At 41.3% G+C, this 26,388-nt stretch overlaps 2 protein-coding genes across 2 annotated transcripts in view; one reads left to right on the forward strand and one right to left on the reverse strand.

Moving 5' to 3' along the window:
* The window catches only part of LNX2 (ligand of numb-protein X 2), a 103,978-nt gene extending 86,569 nt beyond the window's left edge, over nt 1-17,409 (reverse strand). Inside the window, exon 1 of the mRNA XM_036745853.1 lies at nt 17,180-17,409. The gene's annotated coding sequence lies outside the window, so the exon portion shown is untranslated. The remainder of the gene's footprint in view (nt 1-17,179) is intronic.
* A 758-nt stretch (nt 17,410-18,167) lies between these two features.
* The window catches only part of POLR1D (RNA polymerase I and III subunit D), a 51,668-nt gene continuing 43,447 nt past the window's right edge, over nt 18,168-26,388 (forward strand). The window contains exon 1 of the mRNA XM_036747521.1: nt 18,168-18,943. Within this exon, the coding sequence (XP_036603416.1) occupies nt 18,918-18,943 (26 nt within the window). The 5' untranslated portion in view covers nt 18,168-18,917. The remainder of the gene's footprint in view (nt 18,944-26,388) is intronic.

Below are 26,388 nucleotides of genomic sequence, written 5' to 3' on the forward strand. Positions count from 1 at the left end.
AGAACACAGATCAATGTAATGACCACCCATGTCTCCAGGACCTATAAGGAGGCCAGTTAGCCCTCCTCCAGACAGACAGATGACAGACATACAGTATAGTGACATAAATTGTGGGCCATGAACTTTGTGTGGATTCGTTTTGCTTGACTATGTTAATTTTTACAAGGGTTTCCCTCCCGTTTTCTCTCAGTTAATGGGGAGAAGGGGAGAAGAGAAGGGTGTATGGGACGAAATTTTCAAATAATAGGAGAGACATCTTTAGGAGAAGCAAAGTAAATTTATTTTACAAACCTTGCAAGATTTGGGCACACCTCCATAATGGAGGAAGCTAGGTAAAAGGGAACCTGCCGTAATTTATACTCTTAATGAAAAGATTCCCACCTACTTCTATCCTTTCTCACCGCTGGCTGGAAGGCGGGCTTACAGTCTAGACGCAAAAACTAGATAGAGGACCAAGGTTGATCAGGTCTGTTCAGATCAGGTCTGTTCAGGTTTTCCCTATCGGAACTCAACTGCCGGGGGTGGCATCTGAAAATCTAGGAGAAGAAATGCGGGGGGGGCACCTTCCTGGAGCAGAGAACAAATAGCTCACAGGTAGTCCATTATCTTCCTATTTGGCACTAACATCTGAGAGAGCGGGAAGGGCAAGCCCACAGCTCCAGGCCCTGACCTTCCAGAGTCACCACAAGGCCAAATCCCCAAACCTCTCCTACTCCCTTAGACATTCCCTATTTCAGAAATATGAGAAGAGTATAACCCCTGTATTTTACCCTGTGAGGTCTTCACAATTATCTGTTCCATTCAAGGGGAAAGTTTTATAGTTGAGTGGTTTGAAAGAAATCAAATATCAAAGGGCTGGAGGAAGAAAAGACTATGTATTGTTGACAAAATCTAGCAGGAAGAGACACAAATTCCATTTAAAATAACTACAGAAAGTAGATCACGGAGTAGAAGCAAGTACAGAGAACTCCTTCCAAAGCCTGTTTAAAAAGGGCTCCCAGGTCAGCCAACTTGTCTTTTCTCACCAGCTATATTCTCTTGGACTGGACTCACCAAGATCATGCCCCCAGGAAATTTCGGTGAGAATGCATCAGCTTTGGTACTCACTCCTCATCAACACCCTCCACTTGTCAGATTGGAGGGCTACAGAGTGGAGCAGAGAACTCCTCCAAAAGTCTCCATTTAAAGTGGCTAGGCCTCTTCTTTCCCACTAGCTAGTATTTCCTTAGACAGGACTCCATGATGCCCCCAAGCCAGGTGGCTTCTTTTCTGCCCCCATCTCATTTTCAGCTAGCTTTGGTGTATTATCTTTCCTCATTACACAATTAGTTCCTAAAGGCAGGGACAGTTGGTTTTTTGTCGTCTTTGTTTTAATTTGCATCCTCAGCACTTAGCACAGTCTCTGGAACACAGTAAGGGCTAAATAAATGTTTACCAACTGACTGAAACCATGTAATAACTTGGTAGTCTACTTGCCAAAACAACACACACACTGGAACTACATGAAAACAACTATAAATATTCTTTACAAAAACATAGATCTAAAAAAGTGGAGGGGGCAGCTAGGTGGTACAGTAAATGAGTGCTGGGCCTAGAGTCAAGAAGACTCTTCTTTCGCAGTTCATATCTGGCCTCAAGATGCTTCCTAGGTGTGTGACCCTGGACAAGTCACTTAATCCTGTTTGCCTGTTTTCCTCATCTATAAAATGAGCTGGAGAAGGAAATGGCAAACTACTCCAATATCTTTGCCAAGAAAAAGGGTAGCAAAGAGTTGGCAATGACTGAAAAACTGCTGAACAACAAAATTAGTGGAGAAATATTCATTGCTCATGAGTAGGCAAAACCCATAATAAAAAATGACAGCATAGCACTACCTAAATGGTTTTGCTTATTCAGTTCCATTCCAAACAATCCAACAAAGGATTACCTTATAGGCCCAGGAAAAAAAATTTTTTTAATTCATCTAGAGAAACAAAAGGTCAAAAATCTCAAGTAAATAATAGGAAAAAAGTGGGGAGTTCTAGCAGTATCAGATCCCAAACTATACTACATAGCAGTAGTCATCAAAACAATGAGGTACTGAGTAAGATATACAGAGATCAATCAGTGGAACAGATTAGGTACACAATATACAGAAACAAACAAGCACAGTAGTATAAAGTTTGATAAACCCAGCTGTAGGAGTAGGAAATCAATATTTAACAAAAATTGCTGAGAAAGCTGGAAAGCTGTCTGTTAGAAACTACGTACAAATCAACATTACACAATGTATACTGAGACAATTTCTACATGGGTGCATGACCTAGACAAAAAGGTAACATCATAAACAAATTAGAGGAACAAAGAAAAAATTATCTGTTAGATCTATGGATAGAGGAAGAGTTCATTACCAAACATGAGACAGAACCACAAGACATAAAACAGACAATTTTGATTACATAAAACTAAAAAGTTTTTGCACAAGCAAAACAAGTGCAGCTAAAATTAAAAGAGAAGCAGCTAGATATGAAAAGAATCTTTCTAGTAAGTTTTTCCAGATAAAGATATAATTTCTAAGACATGTTGAAAATTGATTCAATTTGCTAAGAATAAGAGCTATGCCCCAATTAATAAATGGTCAAAGGATATGAAGAGGTAGATTTCAAGAGCAGAAATCCAAGCTAACAGTAGTCAGAAAAAATGCTTCAAATGATTAATATTTAGAGAAACGCACATTAAAGCAACTCTGAGGTTTCACCTCATCCTAGTGACAGGTCAGGGATGGAAATCAGAGGCCTCTTTTTATTTTTTTTTTAATTTAATTTATTTATTTAACATATTTAGTTTTCAGCATTGGTTTTCACAAGAGTTTGAATTACAAATTTTCTCCCCATTTCTACCCTTCCCTCCTTCCCCCCTCCAAGATGGCGTATATTCTGGTTGCCCTGTTCCCCAGTCAGCCCTCCCTTCTGTCACTCCACTCCCCTCCCATCCCCTTTTCCCTTCCCCTCTTGTAGGGCAAGCTAAATTTCTACTCCCCATTGCCTGTGTATCTTATTTTCTAGTTGCATGCAAAAAACTTTTTTTTTTGTTTTTGAACGTCTGTTTTTAAAACTTTGAGTTCCAAATTCTCCCCTCTCCTCCCTTCCCACCCACCCTCCCCAAGAAGTCAAGCAATTCAACATAGGCCACATGTGTATCATTATGTATAACCCTTACACAATACTCATGTTGTGAAAGACTAACTATATTTTGCTCCTTCCAAACCCATCCCCCTTTACTGAATTTTCTCCCTTGACCCTGTCCCCTTTCAAAATTGTTTTTGATTACTTCCACCCCCATCTGCCCTCCCCTCCATCATCCCCCCCTTTTTTTTATCTTCTTCCCTCTTCTTTCCTGTGGGGTAAGATTCCCAATTGGGTATATATGGTATTCTCTCCTCAGGCCCCATCTGATGAGAGCCAGATTCACTCATTCCCCCCTCATCTGCCCTCTCCCCTCCTCCCACAGAACTGCTTCCTCTTGCCACCTTCGGGCGAGATAATCCACCCCATTCTGTCTCTCCCTATCTCCCTCTCTCAATATGTTACTCTCTCATCCCTTAATTGGATTTTATTTCTTTTAGATATCTTTCCTTCATCTTCAACTCACCCTGTGCCCTCTCTCTCTCTCTTTCTTTCTCTCTCTATATATATACACACATAGATATATATACATACACATTCACATATATATATATAAACATATACACATATATGCATATTCCCTTCAGCTACCCTAATACTGAGGTCTCATGAATCATACACATCATCTTTCCATGTAGGAATGTAAACAAAACAGTTCAACTTTAGTAAGTCCCTTGCAATTTCTTTTTCTTGTTCTTTTTCTTGATTACCTTTTCATGCTTCTCTTGATTCTTGTGTTTGAAAGTCAAATTTTCTATTCAGTTCTGGTCTTTTTACTGAGAAAGCTTAAAAGTCCTCTATTTTATTAAAAATCCATATTTTGCCTTGGAGCATGATACTCAGTTTTGCTGGGTAGGTGATTCTTGGTTTTAATCCTAGCTCCATTGACCTCCGGAATATTGTATTCCAAGCCCTTCAATCTCTTAATGTAGAGGCTGCCAGATCTTGGGTTATTCTGATTGGGTTTCCACAATACTCAAATTGTTTCTTTCTGGCTGCTTGCAATATTTTCTCCTTGATCTGGGAGCTCTGGAATTTGGCGACAATATTCCTAGGAGATTTCTTTTTGGGATCTATTTGAAGAGGCGATCGATGGATTCTTTCAATTTCTATTTTGCCCTGTGGTTCTAGACTATCAGGGCAGTTCTCCTTGATAATTTCTTGAAAGATGATATCTAGGCTCTTTTTCTGATAATGGCTTTCAGGTAGTCCAATAATTTTTAAATTATCTCTCCTGGATCTATTTTCCAGGTCAGTGGTTTTTCCAAGGAGATATTTCACATTGTCTTCCATTTTTTCATTCCTTTGGTTCTGTTTGATAATATCTTGATTTCTCATAAAGTCACTAGCTTCCACTTGCTCCAATCTAATTTTTAAAGTACTATTTTCTTCAGTGGTCTTTTGGACCTCCTTTTCCATTTGGGTAATTCTGCCTTTCAAGGCATTCTTCTCCTCATTGGCTTTTTGGAGCTCTTTTGCCATTTGAGTTAGTCTATTTTTTAAGGTGGTTTTCTTCAGTGTATTTTTCAGTATTTTTTTGGGTCTCCTTTAGCAAGTCATTGACTTGCTTTTCATGGTTTTCTCGCATCCTTCTCATTTCTCTTCCCAGTTTTTCCTCTACTTCTCTAACTTGCTTTTCCAAATCCTTTTTGAGCTCTTCCATGGCATGGGACCAGTTCATGTTTTTCTTGGAGGCTGTTGGTGTAGGCTCTTGCACTTTACTGACTTCTTTAGGCTGTATGTTTTGGTTTTCTTTGTCACCAAAGAAAGATTCCAATGTCTGAGACTGAATATGAGTGTGTTTTCACTGCCTGGCCATGTTCCCAGCCAACTTACTTGACCCTTTAGTTTTTCAGCAGGGTATGACTGCTTGTAGACTAAAGAGTTCTATGTTCCACGTTTGGGGGGGATGTGCCAGCTCTGCCACACCAGCACTGCTCCTTCCCCAAGAACCCCCAACCCGAAGTGGGCTTAGATCTTCAGCAGGCTGTGCACTCCTGCTCTGATCTGCCACTTAATTCCTCCCACCAGGTGGGCCTGGGGCTGGAAGCGACAACAGCTGTAGCTGCCCCACCTCCATTGCCCCCCGGGTTGGTAGCTGAACCTCAAACTCCTTCCACTCCTGCAGCTTTTCCCACTAACCTTCTCAGCTGTCTTTGATGTTTGTGGGTTGAGAAGTCTGGTAACTGCCGTAGCTCACTGATTCAGGGCGCTAGGACACTTTCCGCCCAGCTTCTGGTCTGGTTGGTCCATGCAGCTCACACTGGGCTCGGCTCCCCACAGCTCCCCTCTGCTCCCAGCTCCGTGTGGGCTAGACCTCACCCAGAGACCATCCAGGCTGTCCTGAGCTGGAGCCCTGCTTCCCTCTGCTGTTTTGTGGGTTCTGCCGTTCTAGAATTGGTTCAGAGCCATTTTTTATAGGTTTTTGGAGGGACTCGGCAGGGAGGTCACGCTAGTCCCTGCTTTCCAGCTGCCATCTTGGCTCCGCCCCCCAGAGGCCTCTTTTTAAAACAATGTAGAGATAAAATGTATTCAGAGCCAGTCAGAGAATGAAGAATAACTAAGTTCAAGCCTTGCCTCCAACACAGCTTCTTAATGCCCTAGACGGCTCTCTGGCAGAGAGCTACCAATGAATAGGAAGATTTTTCAACATCAGGAGTTCCTTATACCAATGAAATCCCAGGCACAGTTTTTTTTTTAAGTCATTAGAGGAATATTGACATTAAAAAGATGGACCTTTTTTTCGAAGCAAACCTTGGGGTAATCAAAATCAGACCAATAGGTTTGGAGCAGTCTGTGAGAAACTAGATGGGGATTTCTTCATCTATAGGATTTCCCTTTAATCATCAAAAACTTCAATGTGTATCACAGTTGGACTCCTTCTCACATTTATTATCTTCACAAAGCCTAGCCATTCAAAAAGTTTCACTCAAGTATGAATTATTTGATGTTGAGTGAAACATGTACTACAGAGGAAAGCATTCCATATTCATTACATTCATACAGTTTCTTTTCAACACAAATTCTCTCATGTTGATTAAGCTGTTTCTTCTCAGCTTGTCTTCCCACATCAGTTATATTCATAAGGTTTCTCTCCACAATGAATTCTGATACAAGTTGTTTCCTTAATATATTAAGAGGAGATTATGTTTGCCAACCAAATATATAAGATCATATTTAGTTCTGGAAGCTACATTTTAGGAAGAATTTTGATATTTAGGGCATGTCCAGAGGAGCTGGAAAGCAAAGATATTGTGGGGACTTGAGAAGCATGTGTCATATGTGGATAAAAGGAAGGAAATGGGTACCTAGAGAAGACTTAGGGAATGCATGATTATCCTCTAAAAAATGGGGTGAAGGTGGGGGACTGTATGTAGAGAATAACACTAATCCAGGGGAGAAAGGCCAATTGATGGTTTTTCTTCTTTGATGACCTCATTTGGGGTTTTCTTGGCAAAGATATTAGAGTGGTTTGCCATTTCTTTCTCCAGCTCATTTCACAAATGAGGAAAGGGAAACAAACAGGGTTAAGTGACTTGCTCAGGGTCACACAGATAGTAAGTGTCTGAGGCCATTCTTATTTGAACAAAGGTCTTCTACAGGCCTGGCAATCGATTCACTGTGACACCTAGCTATAAAGTTATAAAAAAGTAAATTGTGGCTCAAAAGTTGGAAGAACTTCCTAATAATTAGAACTGTTTGAAAATGGACTAATAATATGCTCGTTATAGGCATTTAAAGAGATGTTGAATGCCTTGTTGAAGATGTTTTAGAGAGGAGTTATGCTGATCTTAGTTAGGGTTGTCCACAAAAAGAAAGGAAGAGGGCTTTGGACAGTGCCTGGCACATAGCAAGGGCTTAATAAATGTTTACTGCTTGACTGACTGAATATGTAGATAGGAATAGCTGAGGTGACTAGGGTTTTCATAAGGTGTAGCCACAAGGTGCTAAGTTAAATATCAATTCCAATATGCATGTGAGTATGGCTTGCTTATAATTGGTGTAATTATAAACAAAACACCTAGGCACCCATTAACTCTGACTATAAAATGATATAAGCTCCTGTGTCCATAAACCACATGCAGCTTTCTATCTACAATGTCAAACAGAGCTGATCATTTTGTGCATTGACAGTGAAAGTAGAGAAAAGTCAACACTGTGAAAAATATGTTGTAAAATAAAGATCAGATTAAGAAATGAAAAGTGACAAACAACTTCTAAAGACTTAAAAACTCTGATCACTGCCATGACCAACCACAAGTCCATAGAACCCATGATGTAATATGCCACCCACCTCCTGTCAGAGAGGCAATGTGACTCAGAGTACAGACTGAAATTTATTTTGGACAGATCAATGTTGGAATTAGTTTTGTTCGACTATGTATATTTGTTATAAAAGTTTGGGGAGGGGGTGTTTCTCCTCAATTGTGTGTGTGTGGGTAGATGAGTGGGAGACAAAATAGATTTCTACTACTTCTTAAAATATATAATTTAAAAAGACATATGAGGCCAATGTCTTGAACTCCTAAGCTTTGCCACTTACTACCAGTATGATGTCAGAAAGTCATATAACCTCTATACAGTAATCTCCTTATCTGTAAAAAGAGGGGGCTGAACTATATAACCTCTGAGATTGAATTTTCCAGTTCTAAAATCATGATAGGTGACATGTATCCCAGGATTAGCACATGTTGAAAAATAAGGTGATTACACTGGGGATGCATTTATCCCTTCTGTAGCAGTCAATACTGTTTTGCTGTGACATAAGTAAAATGTACTATATATTTGTGTCTTTCCATCTTTTCCCTCATCTAACCATATCACATGGTTTAGGTAAGAAAACTACATAACAAATATTAAACATCTTTTGCATACACAGCATTGTGACATATTAAAGAAAATACAAAATTTATATCAGAAATAGTCCACGGCTTCAAGAAGCTTGTCACGTATCAGGGAGAAATATACAGAACTGAGATCATTATAATTCCTAATAGAATATGATAAATGTATGGGAACATTACAATAAAAGTGCCACCTGGGGTCCAGAGCGGGGGTCATTCACAGATAAGGAGTGGGGCAAACAGGGGAAGACTTTCTGGAACTACCCAATAAGTTGGGTTGTAAAGAAAGAGCAGGAATTCAACAGGTGAAAATAGGGAGGGAGAACATTTTAGGGAAAGGGAACAAAACTCAGTTTTTGCCCGGGGAAAAAAAGAGGAAGAGCCAAGAGTTCAAAGGTTACTTCTAACTCTAAGATTCTACAACATTTCAAGAGCTTTCAATTCCTCAGAAAACTAAATATATTTTTTGTTGATATTATTATAGTAATCTAATCCAGGTTAAGGTATATCCTATAACATTATACAGTTACAGTAAAATGTTTCAGTTATCAATGCTATTCCCATTGGATTCAAACTTTAGTTAATTCACATGCCTTAATGTCACCAGAAAGCTGTACCTTGTTTTCATTAATTCTCTTGCTAGTCTGAGAAAAACATTTTAGCTCCTACCTTTGATTTCAAAGGGCAGTTCAATTTCAGACTTTTCAATTTCTACTTTCTAATGAATTTCTATAACTCAACAAAAATCCCTCAACTTCTGAAGTATTCATAATAGATGAGAATTTTATACTAAGCCAAGCATTACTTTTCAAAATTTTCCTTCATGTATGATTTGCTCATAAAAACGTGAGCTGACATTTCTACAATGTACTTTCAGGTTTACAAAACACTTTATATACATCAGCTCATTTGACTCCCTTATGAAATAGGTACTACAGTTATTATGTGCATTTTGCCACTAGGCAAACCGAGGCATGAAAGGCTAAATGACTTCCTTATGGTCACTCATCTAGTAGATATTAGAGATCTAATACATTATGCTAATGGATATATAGAGTAAGACAGATATTGAGGGTAAGGGTGAAATATAGGAAACGGTAGAATTTAAGATTCTTTAGTATTTTGGTCTAGGTGTCACAAAAATTTGACTATGCTGTATGCACTTCATTTAAAAAAGTAATCAGGAAATAAATTCATTTTAGAGCTCAAATATGTAATATCTGCCATAAAATTAGTCTGTCAACCTATAACTTTTAATTAGATGTAGTGGTACTAACTCAAACTTCAAACTACTTTGTTTTCATTACTATTCCTCCTAATATGAGAAATCACAGACATATAAAATATGTTCACATGAGACTATGTGCTCCTGTATCACATTTTTTATGCATACCAATCAAATCATTGCCACCCAACAGTATAGTCTAAATTAAAATTGAGTTTATCAAACTACTCCTCCTATCCTGACTAATTTATTGCATCTTCTGGTATATTTTATTTTGGTTACAAGCTTGCTTGTGCTAATAGAGAACATAAAATGATTCGGATGGATAGAAACAAATAAAATACATTAGCAACCTAGAAAAATTAAGAGCGAATATTGTCCAGGATATGATGAAAATATCTTAAGAGTGTTAGGGCTTAGGTTTACAAAAGTATTTCTGCTGCTTAAAGAATATCCGGTACTTAATTTTTTCTATGTATTCAACAAATGTTAAAATAGTGTTAGCTGCATCACTTCATTAGCAGAAATCAGTAATTCTTAAAAGCTGGTCCATGTAACACTGATGTCCCTGTGAGACCACTTCATCGGATGATCAGAAATAGCACAAAATTTCTAGTCACACAAAAGCATTAGCTAAAACATTGTTAACAAAAGGGATTATCACCATGATAAAAGCAACTCATTTATATAGCTCTTTAAGGTTTATAAATGCTTCCTAACGCCATAAGATAGTTCAAGTATTATCACCCTCAACTTAAAAATGGGGGTGAAAATACTTCAGATTTCATGAAGGGATGGATATCTAAAAAATATAATAAAATTAAGGGGTGGGAGAGGAATATATTGAGAGAGGGAGAAAGGGAGAGATAGAATGGGGTAAATTATCTCACATAAAAGTGGTAAGAAAAAGCAGTTCTGTTGGAAGGGAAGAGGGGGCAGGTGAGTGGGAATGAGTGAATCTTGCTCTCATCAGATTTGACTTGAGGAGAGAATAACATACACACTCAATTGGGTATCTTACCCCACAGGAAAGAAGGGGGAAGGGGATAAAAAAGGGGCGATGATAGAAGGGAGGGCAGATGGGGGAGGAGGTAATCAAAAGCAAACACTTTTGAAAAGGAACAGGGTCAAGGGAGAAAGTTGAACAAAGGGGGACAGGATAGGATGGAGGGAAATATAGTTAGTCTTTCACACCATGACTGCTATGCAAGTGTTTTGCATAATGATACATGTGTGGCCTATGTTGAATTGCTTGCTTTCTTAGGGAAGGTGAGTGGGGAGGGAAGAGAGGAGAGAATTTGGAACTCAAAGTTTTAAAAGCAGATGCTCAAAAAAAAAAAGTTGTTTTTGCATGCAACTGGGAAACAAGGTATACAGGTAATGGGGCATAGAAATCTATCCTGCCCTACAAGAAAGAGGAAAGGGGATGGAGAGAAAGGGGGGGGTGACAGAAGGGAGGGCTGACTTGGGAACGGGGCATCAGAATATATGCCATCTTGGAGTGGGGGGAGGGTAGAAATGGGGAGAAAACTTGTAACTCAAAATCTTGCAGAAATCAATGCTGAAAACTAAAAAATATTAAACAATAAAATATGGAATTCAAAAAATAAATAAATTAGCCTTATCACAATAAAAAAAATAACACTTCAGGTTTCAACAAGGTTTGCTCACTGACTGACTCAACACACCCATGATCCAACTCTGAATCTCCTTATTTCATATCCCCAAGTTATTTCCATTAAAACACAACGACCACACACTGACCTCAAAAAAGTTTAAGGACTTATTCCAAAGATCCCTTAAACTATCATGTCTTTGCTTGTGAAGTTCCTAGAAAGAATCTTTCAACAGGTGTGAAAATTTAAATGACTTGTGCTTAAAAAAAAATCACAAATTATTCCATCACAATTTCTCAAATTATAATTTTATGCGATATTGATGCCTCCCAGTAAAATTAATAACTCACAGAGTGCCAGCAAATTGTCACAAGGGTTTTTTTGGCTTGTTTTTTTTTTAAATACCAGCAAGATGGTGCAGTGAATCAAGAACAAAATTTGGGAGTCAAGATCAGAGTTCAAATCCAGCCTCAGACACTTGCCAGCAGTGTGACCTTGAAAAGTCAAACTTTCTGTGCCTCCCAGCACCTATCTTCCCTGGGTTTTTGGGAGGATCAAATTAGATGTAACACATATGTAGTAAAGTACCATGTAAATGCTAGCAATCATAAATAGTAAAAGGACAATATTCTGGTGAAAAAGGAACTCTAAATCACTTTATGTTCTCCATGAGCACAAGCAAGATCATACTAACTAAAATAAAATGTATCAGAAAACGTAATAATGATTGAGTGGTTCTGGAAAATTACATTTTATTCAACATAACCACAGTCAGCTAGGTGTCAAAGTGGATAAAGGGCCAGGGTCTGGAGTTAGGAACACTTATCTTTCTGAGTTCAAATCCAGGCTTAGACAATTACTAGCTGAAGGACCCCTGGGCAAGTCACTTTAACCCTGTTTGTGTCAGTTTCCTTATCTGTAAAATGAGCTGGAGAAGGAAACAGCAAAGCACTCTAGCATCTTTGCCAAATGGGGTCATGAAGAGTCAGACATGAATGAAAAACAACTGAACAATATAACCACATAAATATCAAAACATTTCAAAAATACACTTAAAATTAATTTATATTTTAAAACAATAAAAGATAGGCTTTAATTTTAAAATTAACATTGTTCAATAAATTTATGTTTATTCAGAATAAACCTAAATATTTGTTTTATCTGGTAGTTTTTTCTTCCTAAAGTTTTACTGTCATAATCACTAGACAAAAAACAAAACTGTCCTGAAATCTATATAAAATGACATTTAGCTGTAATTCTGTTCCAAGAGGGCAAACTCAACAAATCAAAATTAAGGTATATCTGGATACTTTAATTTGTGTATACCTTTTTAAAAAAAATCAACACCTTCTAAAGTCATTGTGAAATAAATGCCAAGCAAACAAGTTTGAATTATATGAGGTCTCTACATTACATTTCCTATAGATCACTGTAAATCACTGGATTAGGAGAGAATTCCTCCAATCTATATTCCACACCTAGATACATCATGCTTCATCTAAAGGCAGACTGATATTTTCCAGGTCCCTGCTTGCCAATATTTTTCCAAATGTAGAAAGACTATCCAGGTGGGCTTCCCCACAGCAGAACATTAGATCCATGTCTTCAAGGAATAGTCTGGAATAGTTCCTAGTTCATTTTCCTGAGTCATAACAGACAGCTAAAAAGCCTGTTATTCTAAATATAATTTAGATTAGATTTTTCCCTTCCCTTAAGTGCATTACCTTATACCCGTCTAATCACTTGCCACTTTTTCTGCCCACTCAGATAGCTTTGAAAGATATCTTTGCAATTAATTTCTACTGGCTTAGTATTTCACTGACTAGAGTAACTTAAACTGTGCACTCCCTCTTCCAAATCACTTAAAAAATATTATATGGGAATGGTTGGGTGGAGAGTTTAAGTTTATCCTTCTCCATTCAGAGATGTGGCCATTAGGATTAACCTTCCAAAAATAGGAAAAGAAGGAAATCGTGCCAGTAGTGTGGGGACAGTATTGTGCTCATGAGGTTGACAACCACCATTACAAAACAATTAGGAGCTAGGTAGTTCTGGTCTTCAGGACCTCTTCAAAACACCTTCTGTCTCTCCCCAACCTTGGGAAGGAATGAATGAATAAATGAAAAGTATTTAATGAGCACTGACTATATGTAAAGTATTATCCATGAAGGAAAACTCAAGTGAACCTATTGTTCACACCAAGAGGTGAAGAAAAAAACTCTAGAAGTGCTCCATCAATATCTACCTCTTGGGACAGACACTGCAAATGGACCATGAGCCAGGCCCAGAACTGAACAAGCAGAGTAGATCTGGTGAGAATGCACGGGGAAAATTGTGCAGCATATTTAATGACTCTAAGCTGCTCCCTAAAACAAGGCTCTTCTTTTTCACACCGATATTCTCCTGCTATGCTGCACTACAGCTACAAGTCACAGAAGATCAGTCCCTAAAGAAATAAATTTGCAGGTTACTTAAAGGGAAATGGAGACTCTGGACTGGCAAAAGCTGTCTACATTGCCAAAGAACTGCACAGAGCTGTAGAGTCAGTAGAGAATGAATGACTAGTAAAGAAAGTGGATCTGGTCATGTGGCCAAAGACAGGCATAACTAAGGCCTCCTTGGGATCTAAGCACCAGCAAGAGATTTGGAGAAAGGTCCCAGCACCCAAGCACACTGGGTGAACAACCACTGAAGGATTTACAGAAGGATGTGGATAAGGGTTGCACATGTCGGGAGGGTATGATGAATAGGTAGGTTTTTGATTACTGGAAGTAGTAACTATAACAAAGGAGATCATGGATCTGCTGAAATACTACGATATGCCTGTATTATATGCACTACTTATTTGCATATTTTTTCCTCCCATACTATATTCTTCCTTCCTACTTCTCCCTTTTTGAGTGAAAAGTACAAGATTTTCTTTTTCCTCCACAAAATTCCCCCACAGTCATTATCAGCACCAAAAGTCCAATTTCTGTGAAATTTGGCAAAAGCAATTAAAGATGTGTAAATTGTATTTAATTAAACCCTGTCTGTAATAATAGATGGTACTTAACCACTCACTATGCCTCTTCCAACAATTCTTATCAAGACTTCAAAGACTATATTATTAAGGGAATTCTGGAAACAAACAAAATCTATATAAGACCACATCACTAGGCTACTTCAGAACACTCCCAATAAAATTCAAACCATCAGAAAGCTTAAATTTTTTTTTCTTCCAATAGTTTGCACTGTTATAAGAAAACGAGGCAAATAAGAGAAAAAATGACACCAGAGATTCATTTTTCAAAGTATAGATCAATTATCAGGAAAATATAAATGTAGCCCAATCCTGGATTTACAGAGTCATAGTATCTTACATTAAGTGTTTTTTAAATCATTTAACAGAAGTTTGCTTTTATTACTGTACTTTATTGTATTTTAAATTTTGGAAAGATATGTGGACCTGGCGTTAGGAGAGACTCAATCTGGTTCTGACACCTACTAGCTATATGACCATAGGCAAGCTAACTTCTTGGAGTCTCAGTATCCCCATCTGCAAAACAGAGACAGTCCTAGAGTCACGGAGTAGTTGGGAGGATAGTAAGGTCACGTGAAGAACATACAAAGTAAATGCCTTATATATTTCCATTATAAAATTATTTGAAAACTGGTTAGAGGCAGCATGGGCAGAGAGCTGTCCAGGAAGCCAAGAAGAGCTAGGTTCAAGTCCTACCTCTGACCCATGTGTGTGACCTGAGAGTTAACCTCTCAATGCTCTAGGAACTCTTTAAGTCTAGAAGCTGCTGAGAGAATGCCCACTTGTAGTGAATGCATTTATATAATATTTTGTTAAAAAGAAACTTTATTCACCAAAAAAAAAAAACCAGTATATTGGTACCATTCTATTTTACAAATGAATAGACTGACATTTGGAGAGGTTAATCAACTTGCCACTGGTCATACACCCAAGAAGAGAAGTGCTCTTACCACTCACAACACTGAATCCTGACCCCATTCCCCCAATTACTCTAGATAAATTGGATTTTTACTGTAACTCTCTTCTAATCTATTTCACCTTGCTGCCTATATGGTTAAAGTTTTTCAGAATAGGCATAAAAACACAAAAACTAAAAACTCAAGCACTCAACCTGAAATTCACTAAAGAAGAAAGGGATCAATGGGGTCTATAAACTCAATTCTAAGGGGTTTAGAGTGAAACTGGCATTATTTTACATTGGTTCAGACTTGACCTACTTTTCACTCATAAAAAAAGGCTATTGTATCTTAGGTGAACTAAAAGGTAAAACTTTGTTATTCAAGGCTTACCTAGCCTTTGACAGACAAAAAAAAAGTAATAATAGAACCTCCTTTTCTCCCTCCATTAGTAGTGTCGCCAGCACACAGTAGACACTTTGAAGCGTCCAAAGAAATTATGTCTTCCAAAGAATATTTTCTAGCATTTTCCATATGCTCATCACTTGCCACTGATTATACTAATAAAATCTAGCTTTGTATTTAACCTATGAGAATACAGCCACAATTCAGGCAGTTCCTCAAAAAAGGGGGAGGGGGAATATATGAGAGAGTTATGTGTGTAGAGAGAAAAGCACTGATTTCATAGTAATAATGTCATGCTAGAACAGGCATAAGATAAGATCATCCCCTTTCCTTTTTCCCCACAGCTTATGGTTTTTCCGACCAATACCCGCCGCTAGGAGTATATGAAGATTGTTCGGGGAAAATGTGCTAGACTTAGAGTAAGAGCACCGAGATTCAAAAAGCCCAGGCCATGTATAACAGTGACCCTCTTACCTATTTAGGCTTCACTTTACTCAACAGTAAAATGAAAGGGCTGCTTTACATGATTTCTTAAGTCCCTTCCAGCTATAACTTTTTGATCCTTTGAAGAGCTAGGAAGACGAAACTCACTGTAAGCTTTTGCTCCTATGGAGAGTGAGGATGAAACTCACAATTTTAACCCAGCATCCACTAACAGGAGCTACAATAGTTTCTTCCGAACTAAGACTGTTTCACTCTACTCCCTTTCAAGGTTCTGTGTTTTGTGTTTTTTAAAAATACACTTCAAGTAGCTTTGGTGTACTTTTTAAAAATGCAAAGATACTGAAAAATAGCCCCTGAGAGAACAGGATACCTGTGTTCATAACAGTATATAAAATGGAATACTAAAATTCAATTCAACAAACTTTTACTAAACGCCTACTACACAATAAGCGCTGGAACAATCTTCCCGGTAAAGATAGGGACTGGATCGGGGAATTCATTTGAATAGATTAACAGAGAACTCTGTTAATGCAAACCAGCACCTTCTCTGCAATTTATAGTCAGTTACCTGTCCTAGAGTACTCTCAGAGGAGAGAACCTACCAAAGCAAACCTGAAAACCCTTTCTGCCTCTTATAGTCATGAGCCACCTAGAGTAAAAAGGTGAAGTGACTTGCCCAGGATCACAGAGGCAATCATGCATTGTAGGGCTTGAACTCAGATCTTCTGTCCCAAAGACCAGCTCTTTGCTCGCTGCCTTTCAGTCTTCACTCTAAACAGGATAACTGTATATACAGTCTTCTACCTATGACATTTAAGGGTTGAAAAGAGGTGTTATTTCTTGAAAAGAAGGCTCTGTGACCACCTTCTACCCCTATTCTGAGCGATTTCGGAGCCGATGAGATCTGACCAGGAAGGTTTCGGGCCACTCTCCTTCATCTCCACTGCCAGCCAAGGAAGGAGGTGAAAAAAAGGCAACAGGTGAGGGCAGAGGGAGGGACCACCTCCCCGCGGTGTCCCGGGTGAAACCAGCAAGGCTCCTCCGACGGCCCAAAGAGAAGCAAGGGCTCTTTCCCCGGCCAGTACGGGTAGCACGACCCGGGCTCAGCGCGGTCCTCGGTCCCGGCCCAGGCTGGTGCGAAGAAGCGAACGGTCTATCGGTCTGCCTGTCGGTCGGTCCGTCCGTCCGTCCGTCGCTCCTCCCCAAGACTTCTCCCGGAGCACCCGCCGGGCACCGCAGGCAGCGAATGCGTCCCTCCCGGGGCCAGATGTGCCAGCCCCACACCCACCCCGCGCCCTGGTCCGGAGGAGTCAGAGATCGTCCTCCAGATCTTCCACCTCCTCCTCCACCCTCGGACCGGGCGCCACCAAGGAGGGCGAGGGCGCGGTGCCCGGCTAAAGGGGCGCAGCGGGGGCGGCGCGGCCGCTCCTCCTCCTCCCCCCCCCCCGGGGCGCTGGCACCTGAGCCCCGCACGCAGGCAGACAGACGGCCGCTGCCGCCGCTGAGGCGACAACGAGAACGCGAGCGGGAGCGAAACGTGAGGCGCAGCCCGAAGTTACTTACCCGGGAATCGAGGGCTACCCCACCGCTGCACGGCACTACGGGAGCTTCGGTCCGCTCGCCCGCCCCCGCCGACTGAGAAGGGAAGAGACGTGATTTGACTCCGCTTCACCAAGAGGAGCCGCCGCCGCCGCCGCCGCCGCAGCCGCGGGATTCCTGGCAAGAGGCAAACTCCGGCCAAGACTTCACTTACGCCTCAACCGCCCCTGCTTGCTCGCATCCCGGGGGCGAGCGCCCGCGACCGAATAGCCCAACCCGACACTCATTCTAGCCAATCCGACGCGGCCTAGGTCGGGGAGGGGGCGGAACGGGGAGAGGCTCGTCCTATGGAAGAGCTGAGGGGGCGGGGCGGGAACCCAGCAGAGCCTCCCAGGTTAGAGTGAGTCAGCCCCGCCCCGTTGTTCCCTCCACTCGCCCCTCCCCACCCTCCGGCTCCTTGGCCCGGGCTGTCTCCGTCACTCGCCTGATTTCTCTGCAGAAGACTGGTTAGGAGGGTTCCCCAGGGCTAGAGCCCTGGGGAGTGGAACAGCTGGGGGAGAGGAAGAGTCACATGTGTGAGGGGGAGGAGAACAAGTGGGGAAAGGCGTGGGGAAATGTGGAAATGGGAGAAGACAGCTGGAGCAGGGAAGGGAGCAAAGGGGGCGGAGGTGGAAACAAGGGAATGGGAGAAAGGGAAGAAGCACGTGGGAAAGAACACCTGAGGGAGAGAAAGGGGATGGTGGAGCCTTGGCCGGAGAAAAAGAAACAATACGGAAAGGGAAGGAAATAAGGGGGTGTGGGGCTCCTGGGATCCGGAAGAGAAGGGACTCCCAACAGAAGATTTTAATGGAAAAGGGAAGGGATGTGGATCTTGATAAGAGCCAAAGAGCCGGCTGCAGAGGGAGAGAAAGACGAGGGTTTCTGGGGCAGGACAGGGCCCAAGGAGAAAAGATACCAGACCTCAAGTCTCCTCTCCCAAGTTTAAGCCCGATTCGTCCCTTTGCCCAAGCCGAGCCTCCAGGCAGGGACTAGATCCCCCAAGGAGGCCCACGTTGAACCTCCCTTTATCCCCGAAGCAATTGATAGAACGAGCAGGGATTCCCACCCCGACATGCCCGCGTGGATTTCGGAGAGGAGCCTCGGCAGGGCTCCCCACGAGGAAGGCGGCGGGCGCGGGCAAGGCAGTTGGGGTAGGACTGGTGGAGGCCGGGGGGGAGGGGCCCTCGCCTATTCCGGCAAAGGTGCTTTGTGGGAGCCGGGGTCACCTGGAGCGGGGGCTCAGTGTTACCCCCAAGGTGCCTGGCTGAGAAGGTCCGGCCTGCTGGGAATGGGGGTGGTAACGAACCTTGCCGTTTGAGGAGGGGGAAAGATCCCGCCAGGTGAGGGGAGAAGACCACTCCCAAGTGAGGGGGGAAGGCCAGGCCAGGTGAGGGGACTACTCCAAGTAAAAGGCGGAAACCCCGCCAGGTGAGAGAGTAGGGGCTACCAGAAGATAGAAAACACTGCAGGTGAGGGGGGAAGTTCCCACCAGGTGGAAAGGGGGAGGCCCCGCCAGGTGAGGGGCGGCCGCTCGCTGGGGCGGGGGGCAGTGGCAGAGTCGCCGGGAGGCACCGCCCCTCGGCCGGGTCCTCGCCGCGCCGCCGCGGCTCCTCCTCCGGCTCCTCCCTCCTTCCTGCTCAGCCTGCCGGGACCGAGATATGGGGCACATCCCCGGGGCCGCCCCCGCCACCTGAGGAGCCCGGAAGCTGCCCTCGGTCGCGCCATGGAAGAGGACGAGGAACTGGAGAGGTAACGGTCCGGACGGCGGCGGAGCAGGGGGGGGGGGGGGTGGGGAGGGAAGGGCGCCCAGGGGCCTGTGGCCCCGGCGTCCGCCTGTGCCGAGCCGGGCCCCTGGGCTGGGGACCGGGGAGGGCCAAGCTACCTGTGCTAGGGAAGAGGAAGAGGGGAGGAGAGGAAGGGAGGGGAGCGGCCGCGTGGGCTGGGGAGGGGAAAGGACCGGACAGCTGGGCTGGGGCGGGGGGGTGGGGAAGAGAGGAAACGAGAATCGGTGACACCCCCCCCCCTCGCAAAAGGGATGCGAAACAGTGCTGCCTTGGAGGGGGGGGCGAGGAAGGAAAAGATGGGAAAAGTGGTAGGGCTCACTCTTCGGTTATTATTATTAGGAAACATGGGCAGACTCTGAGATTACGGAGTCGAGAATAAATGTGGAAAAAACAGCAGAAAGGACCCATAGACCCTAGTCCGTATTTATTGCATTGATAAGTTGGGTTTTCAGTTAAATGCCTGCAATGTATATGTTACTGCGCTAGGTTCCGGGGATAGAAATATTTCGAAAGAAGCGTCCCCCCCAGGCTCAGTTTTTAATACTATAGAAAACGGCCTCTGAACTTTTGTCATGCCTTAGGAAAATAATTTTGATAGCTTCGATAAGGATGAATTGGGGGGGGCGGAAATGGGAGGGGAACTAATTCAGGAGTTCTTAACTTGCCACACTGAGAACTTGTGTGGTTTTTTTGGCTCACTTTTTGGTAACTATATTTCAGTATAATTGTTTTCTTTTATAGTCCCGTGTATATTTAAGCATTTAACAACGTGAGAAAAGACCCATAAGCTTCAGGAAACTGCCAAAGGGGATGCATGACAAAAAATGGTTTGGATTAGGAATAGATGGTTGAATTTGGTTACCCCATGATAGTGTTGCACGAAGGATTGTGGAGGCAGGAACTAGGACTGTGGCCCTTTGGATGGAGAGAATGTGAACAGTTGGTACAAGTTTTTCAGATCACTCCCTCACTGTAGTTCTTTAAATGCACTCCCAGTCACCAACCATTTATTTACCTACTATGGGCCAAGCACTTGGGGATACAAAGAAAGGCTGAGAGACAGTTCTTGTTCTCAAGACGCACACAACACGTTGGGGTAAATAAAATGCAAGCGTCCATGTACAAATAAGATACATACAGAATAAAATGGGGATAACCATACTGGGGTTAAGGAGGACAGGGAAAGGCTTCTTGCAGAAGGTGAGACTTGAGGGAAACCAGGAGTCAGAGATAAAGATCCAGCCATGACAGGCAGCGGGTAAAAATGCCTGGTTGAGTGGAGGATGCAATGAAGTGGGCAGAGACTTGAGTTAGGAAGACCAACCAACAGTCATCTAGGGGTGAGGTGATAAAAGCCTTCCTTGGATGGTGGCAGTGTCAGAGGAGTGAAGGGTACGTATACAAGAAATATTACAAAGGTAGAAATGATAGGATTTGACAACAACTTATTGGATATGAAGGAAAAAGGAGTCAAGAATGACGCTTTGGTTGTGAGCCTGAATGACTAAAGGAAGGTGATGTGCTGAATGATAATAGGGAATTTTGGAAGGGGGAGGGTTTGGGGTAAAGATAATGATTTCATTTTGGGGCATATTAAGTTTAAGTTGTTTACAGAATATCCAGTTTGAGATGTCTAATAGAGAGTTGGAAAGATGAGAGCGATTAGGGCTGGACAAATAAAAGAGGGAGGAAATAAGTATCTAGCACCTACCATGTGTCAGGCACTGTATGAAGTGCTTTTTACACAAATTTTGTTTAATCTCAGATGACTGTCATGTATTAAATCTCATAATTTAATCCCATAAATATCTCATAGTTCATAAATAGATCTGAGAGTCATTGGGATAGAGATGACAATTGACTCAGCCCACGAGAGGGATGGGAAAAGGCTACAGGCTACTGGATCAAAAGAATTTGGCAATTTTTGCATGTAGATTATGAGCATCAGAGGCAAGATTTGAACCTAGGTCTTCCTGACTTCAAGGCCAGCACTTCCCTCCATTTTATCACACTGCCTCTGACACACGAACACAACAGTCTTAAGTCTTGAGGAAACACTTCAGTACCCTGCCTAGGTTCTGGCGATAGAAATATTTCAAAAGAACGGTCCCTCCTAGACTGAGTTTTTTATACTATAGAAAACAGCCTCTGAAGTTTTGTCATGCCTTGGGGAAGATAATTTTGATAGCTTCAATCAGGATGAATTAGTAAAAGAGAGTCTTCAGCAGCAGCGATGTCAAACTCAGATGGAAACTGTGCCACTAAACCATACATGAGAATCTCTGCAGGTGCAGATTGGCTCAGAAAACATTAACACTATCTGTTTCATTGTATTTTTATTTATTTTGTTAAACATTTTCCAATTACATTATGATCTGGTTCAGCAGACTACCTGTTAGTCAACTCTGTTCTATTCAGGCCATTTTAGAGTGCAATAAAATGATTGAGTTAGACATCTTAGGGTAAAAACTGCATACATAGGGAAATTACAGTTACACAGCTTGGTAAAAGTTCATGTTAAGATGTACTGATCTTGTCAAGCCAAAAAAAAAAACCAAACCTGTTCTTTAGTGGTTTCCTGTGTTCTAGATTCTTACTAAAGCTTGGCCCCTTACAATTGGTTTTCTCTTAGTTATGTCCTGTTTCCATACCTAGTCCAAGTCAAAGTACCCCATCTTTACTCTATCTTGGAATATTGAGGAAATCAGTTCTGTGATCTTTGGACTTTGAAGGTTTTTATTCCCTAAATATGGTAACTTATTAGCCTTCTCCTTCCTTGGTTAATGCTTAGTTGTCTCTCATTCCTCACCTATTCTTAGTTCTTTTCTTATGTGTCTCTGCCTCTGGTTACCCTTAACTGGTATTTCTATACCTTTATTGTTCTATTTCTGTAACAAATCTAGGCTGTACCCTCCATCCTGTAATTTGCTTGCCTATGTATAGTTTGCCAAAGCAAAAATGGGTCAGTCTAATTCCATACTACTGAGAACAAGTCTATTAATACAATCCTGATGAGTGATAAAACTGTGGCATATTAGATGAGTGTCAAGCATTTATCATTGTTCTGCCTTCATGATAAAGGTAAGGAAGACCATTAGGTTTTGCTAGAAAGCAAGCATTGAAATGAGAGTTTTCTCTCAGAATTCCCAGCAACCTAATATCTCACTAATTCACATATTAAGTCAGGCAGGCTGTGGTGAAGTAGATAAAATGCTAGGCCTGGGGTCAGGAAGACTTGAGTTCAAATCCATCAGCCCAGCTGCTTGGGCAAATTACCTAACCTCTGTTTGCCTCAGTTTCCTCAAATATAAAATGAGGATATTAGTAGCACCTACCTCACAGGGTTATTGTGAAGATCAAAAGAGATATTTGTAAAAAGCCCTTGACAGTGCCCGGCAAATAATCACCTAATCATAATTAATATTACGCTTATCTCCCCACTCCAACTTCATATCTAGCATTATGTTATTAGAGTGCCACATAACAGGATCAGTAGCTTTGACTTTCTTAAAAGGCAGTTATCTTAGGTAGGCTTTGTGGATCTGAATATCAGTCAACGAACATAAGGTGCCTCCTGTTTGCTGGGAAAATGAGACAGTCCATCCCCTCAAGGAGCTTACAGGCCCCTGCAAGGAATGTCTGCTTATTCCTGTACAACAAAAGTTAGTTGTCCCAGGGGTTATGTAAACAGAAAAAAAGAAAAATACCCTGACACCTTGATTTTGTGTGAGAGAATGTGAGAGGAAAAAATACAAACAATTGCTATTTGGAAATAAAAGCAGTGACTATAAGTGGGAGCATGAAGAATGGACCCTGGACTTGGAGTTAAAAGGTCTGAGTTTGAATGTCTGTTGCTACCTCTTTGACCTTAGGCAAGTCATCTAACCTCCCTGGGCCTTAGTTTCCTCTTCTGTTACATGAGGAGGTTGAACTAAATAACTTCTGAGGTCTCTTCCAAATTTAGATCTATGACTTAAGAAAAAACTATATTTGAATCATGAAAAATAGCAAATAATCCAACTACGGGAAAAGAGTAATCAATAAGTTTAGTAAATGCTTTTGGAGAAAAGTTTAGAGTCATGCTTTGTAATATGTACCATAAGATAGATCAGTGAATTAAATTTAAAATTATATTCGTTTCCATTCAGACTGTATTCATCAAGCACATACTGTTTGTCACTGACTGTGTATACAAAGACAGAAAGAAGCCCCTTCCCTCAAGCAACTGATAATCTACTGGGAGGAAATCACATGTGCAAGATATCCTGCTAAATGTACAAAGATGGAGAAATAACAAAATGTCTATCCTCGAGGAGCCTGTAATATACTAATAGGGATAAGGCAAATACAACCAGCCAAATACAAAGCAGAATATGATACAGCAAAAGAGAGGTGTAAGAATTAGGAGGAAGAGGCCAGACCCTTGGGAGATGCCCATATTTACTGGTTTCGAAGAAGATGAACCAAACAAGAAAACAGAAAGCAGTCAGACAAGGAAGAAGAACCAGGAGACAGGGACAACATCTCTTTCAAAAAGGGAGTATTATCAGGTGAAAGAGAATGTAAACTGAAAAAATGCACCAGTAATTGACATTCCCATAGTGATTTGAAAAGTGCTTTATTTACATTATCTCTATGTATATTTGTAGGAATACTATTTTCTTTTTACAGATGGGAAAATAGAAGAAGCTCAAAAATTTTAAATGATTTATCAATGGACACATAGTAAGTGTCAGAGGTGGAATTTGAATCTCAGTCTTCATGATTCCAAGTCCAGCACACTAGCCATTATGCCAAATAAATTCCTTACTATGAAAGGCATGGAAGACATAATTTTGGAAAAGACCGATATATTAGATGTAGTGCAAAACTTTTGCTGAAACAAAATTGGTAAAACTAAGATGAAAAGAAATATGGGGAGGGGGAGGAATGGGAATTGATGAATATATGGTGCTACAGAATCTACATGGAATAGATTAAAAAGTTTTAAGGGTAATATTCATTTCCAGTAAACAAATGGTTCATAGATAATACACAGAAAAGAAATGCAAATAGTAAACAAGAGTTTGAAGACAGTGTTCAGTTCTACTCATAATTTTAAATGTAAATTAAAACAACTATGAACTCTCAAATCATTCTCGACCATTTTCCCAAAATAAAATTATTAAAGTTCATGTGAGTCAAGGAAAAGGCCATCTTGGGAAGCTGGTTCAGGTACACGTTGCTGCTGACAGTGCAAATTGGATCATTATTTTTGGAAGCAGTCTGGCTATAGGGAAACAAGCCAGAACATGTTGGTCATGCTCTTCAACTCAGTGATTCCACTCTTAGCAATATCTCACCAAAAAAATAAAAAGCTATACGAAGTTATGTATAGTTGGGAGATTTTATACATGTGTGTATGTATAGTGTGTGTGTGTGTGTGTGTGATATATATGTGTATATACATCATATATACACACACACGCACACACACACACACACACACATACATATATATATATATGTATATATACTATACACATACACATACACACACACTATGCATGGTGGCTAGGGAATGGATAACCAGATGGACATATCAATAGAATAGATACTACTAGCCAGTTCAGCGTAAAGTGACAAATAGGAAAAATGTTCAGAGAAATGGAAAGAATGATCCATTAACAAAATGAGAAAAAGCAACCATAAACTAGGTATAATTTGTGAATGTATATCTTAAACAATGGAGGGCATTAAGGTATGTGTTACTGTTGATGCCTCTATATTAGCTTCACAATAGAAAGATAATTAAACACAAAATAACATTACAAAAGAAAATGTTTAGGCTCCCTAATTTGTAGCAGTTGGGAGGTAGTTGATTTTGGGTTTTTTGCTAAGTTAGCAGGTTTCAGAGGTTTTAGAGAAATTCAGAGTAAGATCCTGTGAACTAAAATTCTACAGAAGTCAGCCAGGAAGGATGGAAAACTAAAGAATAAAATTTTGGAAAAACAAAAAGAAACATTTCTTGTGAGAAGGAAAAAGAACCTAAAGAAACCAGTGTGGACATATACCAACTCATCAACCAATGGTGTGCAAAATGGAAGCAAGGGGAAGCAGTGGAGGATGACCGTAAAAGCATAGTTATGTCCTGTACAAATCATGTGTGGAGTCCTCGATCACAGAAGGGCTAAGGTTAGGAAAGAAAGCCAAGGGTAACAGAAGCATTTTTGGCTGCATTGAGGAAAAGAGCAACCTCAAGGAAGGGCCAGAACCCTTAAGTGGGTGGAATGATGGTGTTATTGTTCAGTAGTTTCCAATTTTTTATGACCCTGTTTAGGGTTTTCCTGGCAGAGATACTGGCGTGGTTTGCCGTCTCCTTTTCCAGCTCATTTTACAAATGAGGAAACTGAGGCACACAGGGTGAAGTGACTTGCCCAGGGGTCTGAAGGTGAATTTGAATTCAGGTCTCCCTGACTTCAGGCCTGGAGTTTTATTCACTGCACCACCTAGCTGTTGGATGGAATGATGATTACACTTTCTAGTAGAGTTCAATTTTTGCTTCTGTTTCCTTTGCCAAGGAGAGTGGTCTTTGGACTGGGAAGAACAGAGTAAAAGTGACCAATAAGGTGCTGATCCCAAGATATGTAGGGAGGTAAAGTGAGTCAAGGTCAAGTCAGTAGGCCCAGATGAACTACATCTTCAGGTACTAAAGAAATAGTAGATGTAGCTGCTGGGCCGCTGTCAGCAGTATCAGAAAAATCATGGAGAAATAGAAAAGTACTCCACCTTATGGGAGGAGGGCAAACAGCCAGTATGCATCTTTGCTGACTGACTAGTTAGGTTGGCCAAGAGCAGTTGGTCCAAAGCTTAGTTGATTCATTCACCTAAGACATGGTCCCAGTGTAGATGGTTGAAGAATTTAGAACTAGTAGAACTACTGGACCCAAAGAGTAGTTATTCACCACTCATTTTCAGTCAGATAGGAAGACTCCATTGCAGGGGCGCTTGGATTCTGTACTTGACCCTGTGCTATTTATCATCGTACAGATGGCATACTCACCTGATTTGTAGGTGACAGAGCTGGAAGGAACAGCTGATTTACCGAATGACAAAAAGACCCGGATCATCCGGAACGCTGGACGAAATCTATCAAGATAAAATGTGACAGGGATAAAGTAAAGTCTTTCACTCAGATTCACACAGTCACTTCACCGGTAGTAAGACTCGGGAACATACAGTAATTTTCTGAAAAAATGGGGATCTTTGTAGACTGTAGTCTACTAAACTCGTGACTCAACAGAGCAATCTGTGCCTGCACAGATTGGCATGATGTCTGGGACTAGGGAATTCATAGTCCTGTCATACTCTGACTTCATCATAGGATCATAAATTTAGATTTGGAGGAACCCTCAGAGTTTAACTAATCTA

Source organism: Trichosurus vulpecula, chromosome 2, assembly GCF_011100635.1.
Source record: "Trichosurus vulpecula isolate mTriVul1 chromosome 2, mTriVul1.pri, whole genome shotgun sequence".
Classification (NCBI taxonomy): Eukaryota; Metazoa; Chordata; class Mammalia; order Diprotodontia; family Phalangeridae; genus Trichosurus; species Trichosurus vulpecula.